The sequence below is a fragment of the Ursus maritimus genome, assembly GCF_017311325.1.
Source record: "Ursus maritimus isolate PB19 chromosome X unlocalized genomic scaffold, ASM1731132v1 scaffold_X1, whole genome shotgun sequence".
NCBI lineage: Eukaryota > Metazoa > Chordata > Mammalia > Carnivora > Ursidae > Ursus > Ursus maritimus.
This window is the reverse complement of record NW_024423319.1, coordinates 33,169,267-33,172,264: the sequence shown is the minus strand read 5'-3', so window position 1 is coordinate 33,172,264 and position 2,998 is coordinate 33,169,267. Positions and strand designations below refer to the sequence as shown.

The following is a 2,998-nucleotide window of genomic DNA, read 5'->3' as shown; positions in this document are numbered from 1 at the left end:
AGTCAGCCCTAGAATTATGTAGGTTGAAGGCTCCCAGTGGACAGACCGAACATATAAGAAGGAAACCAGGGATCTAGTGTTATTACGTCCCCGCGTCTAAGGGAACGAATAAGCACAGAATTAAAAGCATTCTTCAGCCTGAATTTTTAAGGTAGGTCTGCACAATTTCTATATACTGTATTTGGAGAGTAGAACATACATTAAGTGAAAGTATTTTTTATGCATGAACTTTCCCTTTTTCCTGTATTTTAACACTGTATTTTGCAAAACTCCTAAATTCTTTCACTGCCGTTTCTCTTACAGGGGTGCACTTAGGAACTAGGCAAGCTGATTTATGATAACTAAGTTTTAAACTCCAACGACCAGTAAGTCTTCAAGTGGGTTTATTTGAGATTCTTTCATGTTACTTTGTTAGGTCAAGATGATGAGAGAATGAGCTTTAGGCGAGGATGATAGCTTTGCTGTTTACTAGCAGATTCTTTGGTGATTGCGGTTTTCATTGAGTAGTTTGTATGTATTTTGAAACTATCAAAAATAATAGTCTTTCCTTTACTGTGTTTATCTTCAGCTAATTCTCTTTTGTTTTGAAGGAATGCTGCTTCTAAAAACAAAACAAAACAAAACAAAACAACAAAACCCAGTATCACAAAAACCCGAGCACTGATTGTAACATTTGAGAGCCATGTAGCACTGTTTCTATTTTGTTGTGTTAAAACTGAAATGATAGCAAAGGAAAAATGATACAATTAGCTCATGATTCACCATTGATGTTCAATTCTTATTTCATTGAGTAATCAAAACTATTTCTACTTGACTCTAAATCAGACTTGGCTGTTTTTTTTCTTGTTCTTTTCCTAATTGAAAAAGAAAATAGATTTCCTTTTAAGCCGATGAAACATCTAGATCGAAAACTAATAGTCTCTATTAAAATGTGAACAGGGGTCTTGTAGAAATATGTGCCTACTCCAGAGCTCCCTGTTAATGATATTATTATTGTGAAAACAATGGAAAAGGAGAAGTAAAGGAATTCGTTTTAAATTAGTAAAAACCAACCCTACCCCCATCTCAATATGTTCCTTTTGCATATTCTCTTTCAGTCTTTTGTGCGCTTACTTATTTTTTCCATAGCTTATGTTACTTATATTTTCCATAGCTGTAATGATTTGTACATAATTAGTTACTTGAATAAGGCATTTCTGTATGCAATATCGGGCAGCACTGTGGTTTCTAGAAAGTATACAGCCTGAGATATGTGCTCAAGTGTTTTTGAAATATTAACTTTTCTTAGTTCTTGATTCCTTCTTATTTGTTCCCCCTATTTCTTACCCAGGCTAACCTTTTGGACTATTGATTTTCTTTAAGCCTTTTGAAAATATGATAGGAACGATGGGCACAATAGAGTTTTGTTCAGCATTTTCAGTCCCTGAGGCTGAAATGTCTTACCTGCTTGGTGCTGTTGAAGAAATTTCCTTTTCTTCCTCAAGAAGGAAAATCCACTCTTATTCCACAAGGCATGGCTGTGCTTCCCAGTGTTTTCGACAATCTATAATCACCCACCTTTCTTTTTTTTTTTGCTTTCGACAAACTTTCAAAATGCTAATGATTTCATGATGTCCTACACTCTGTGTGTGTTCTGAGAGTTCCATTCTTTTTTAAATTGTCGCAGAAGGTGTAAGAAGTAGGAGTTCCCCAGCTTGCAATATGAAGAACAACGTCACCCTTGCCACCATCAGCAAAAACGTTACCAACAGCCTTCACTTCGGACTTGGGAACATCATTGGCAACGAGTCGACCGTTAACTGCTCGCATAAGCCGTCAGATAAGCATTTAGATGCGATTCCTATCCTCTACTATATTATTTTTGTGATTGGATTTCTTGTCAATACCATTGTGGTTACACTGTTCTGTTGTCAAAAGGGTCCTAAAAAGGTTTCCAGCATTTACATCTTCAACCTGGCTGTGGCTGACTGGCTGCTTTTGGCTACCCTTCCTCTCTGGGCAACCTATTACTCTTACAGATATGACTGGCTCTTTGGACCTGTGATGTGCAAAGTGTTTGGCTCTTTCCTGACCCTGAACATGTTTGCAAGCATTTTTTTTATCACCTGCATGAGCGTTGATAGGTACCAGTCTGTTATCTATCCCTTTCTGTCTCAAAGAAGAAATCCCTGGCAAGCGTCTTATATCGTTCCCCTTGTTTGGTGTATGGCCTGTCTGTCCTCGTTGCCCACGTTCTATTTCCGAGATGTCCGAACCATTGAGTATTTAGGAGTGAACGCCTGCATTATGGCCTTCCCACCTGAGAAATATGCCCAATGGTCCGCTGGGATTGCCTTAATGAAAAATATCCTTGGTTTTATTATCCCTTTAATATTCATAGCCACATGCTATTTCGGAATCAGAAAACACTTATTGAAGACCAATAGCTACGGGAAGAACAGAATAACTCGTGATCAAGTCCTGAAGATGGCAGCTGCTGTTGTCCTGGCGTTCATCATCTGTTGGCTTCCCTTCCACGTTCTGACCTTCCTGGATGCGCTGGCCTGGATGGGTGTCATTAATAGCTGTGAAGTGATAGCTGTCATTGACCTGGCACTTCCTTTTGCCATCCTCCTGGGATTCACCAACAGCTGCATTAATCCCTTTCTGTATTGTTTCGTTGGTAACCGCTTCCAACAGAAGCTCCGCCGGGTGTTCAGGGTTCCAATTACTTGGCTCCAAGGCAAGCGAGAGAGTGTGTCGTGCCGAAAAAACAGCTCCCTTAGAGAAATGGAGACCTTTGTGTCTTAAACACGGGAGTGGAAAGCATGTTCACAACACGGCTACTTGGTTCGAGGGCCCCTCGAATGATCGTTGAATGCCTCTAGTCCAGGAGTAAGTTTCTCCCTTCATGTAATCTTTTCTCCCTCTTCGAGCTAGAACAGGAAGCCCAATGTCACTCTGGGTGTGACCCAGTGACTTCCAGGAACTGCCCGTTTCCTTCAGTTTCTGGGTATAA

General features: G+C 39.9%; 1 protein-coding gene across 1 annotated transcript; it reads left to right on the top strand.

The window, feature by feature from the left end:
- The first annotated feature begins 1,588 nt into the window (after positions 1-1,588).
- Positions 1,589-2,790, top strand: AGTR2 (angiotensin II receptor type 2). The gene has a single exon (XM_008706947.2). The coding sequence runs from the start codon at positions 1,702-1,704 to the stop codon at positions 2,788-2,790; it is 1,089 nt and encodes a 362-aa protein (XP_008705169.1). The 5' UTR covers positions 1,589-1,701.
- Positions 2,791-2,998: the final 208 nt, after the last annotated feature.

What these genes read in the sequence shown, in the direction of transcription:
- AGTR2 (XM_008706947.2), top strand. Translation starts at nt 1,702, where the DNA reads ATGAAGAACAACGTCACCCTTGCCACCATCAGCAAAAACGTTACCAAC.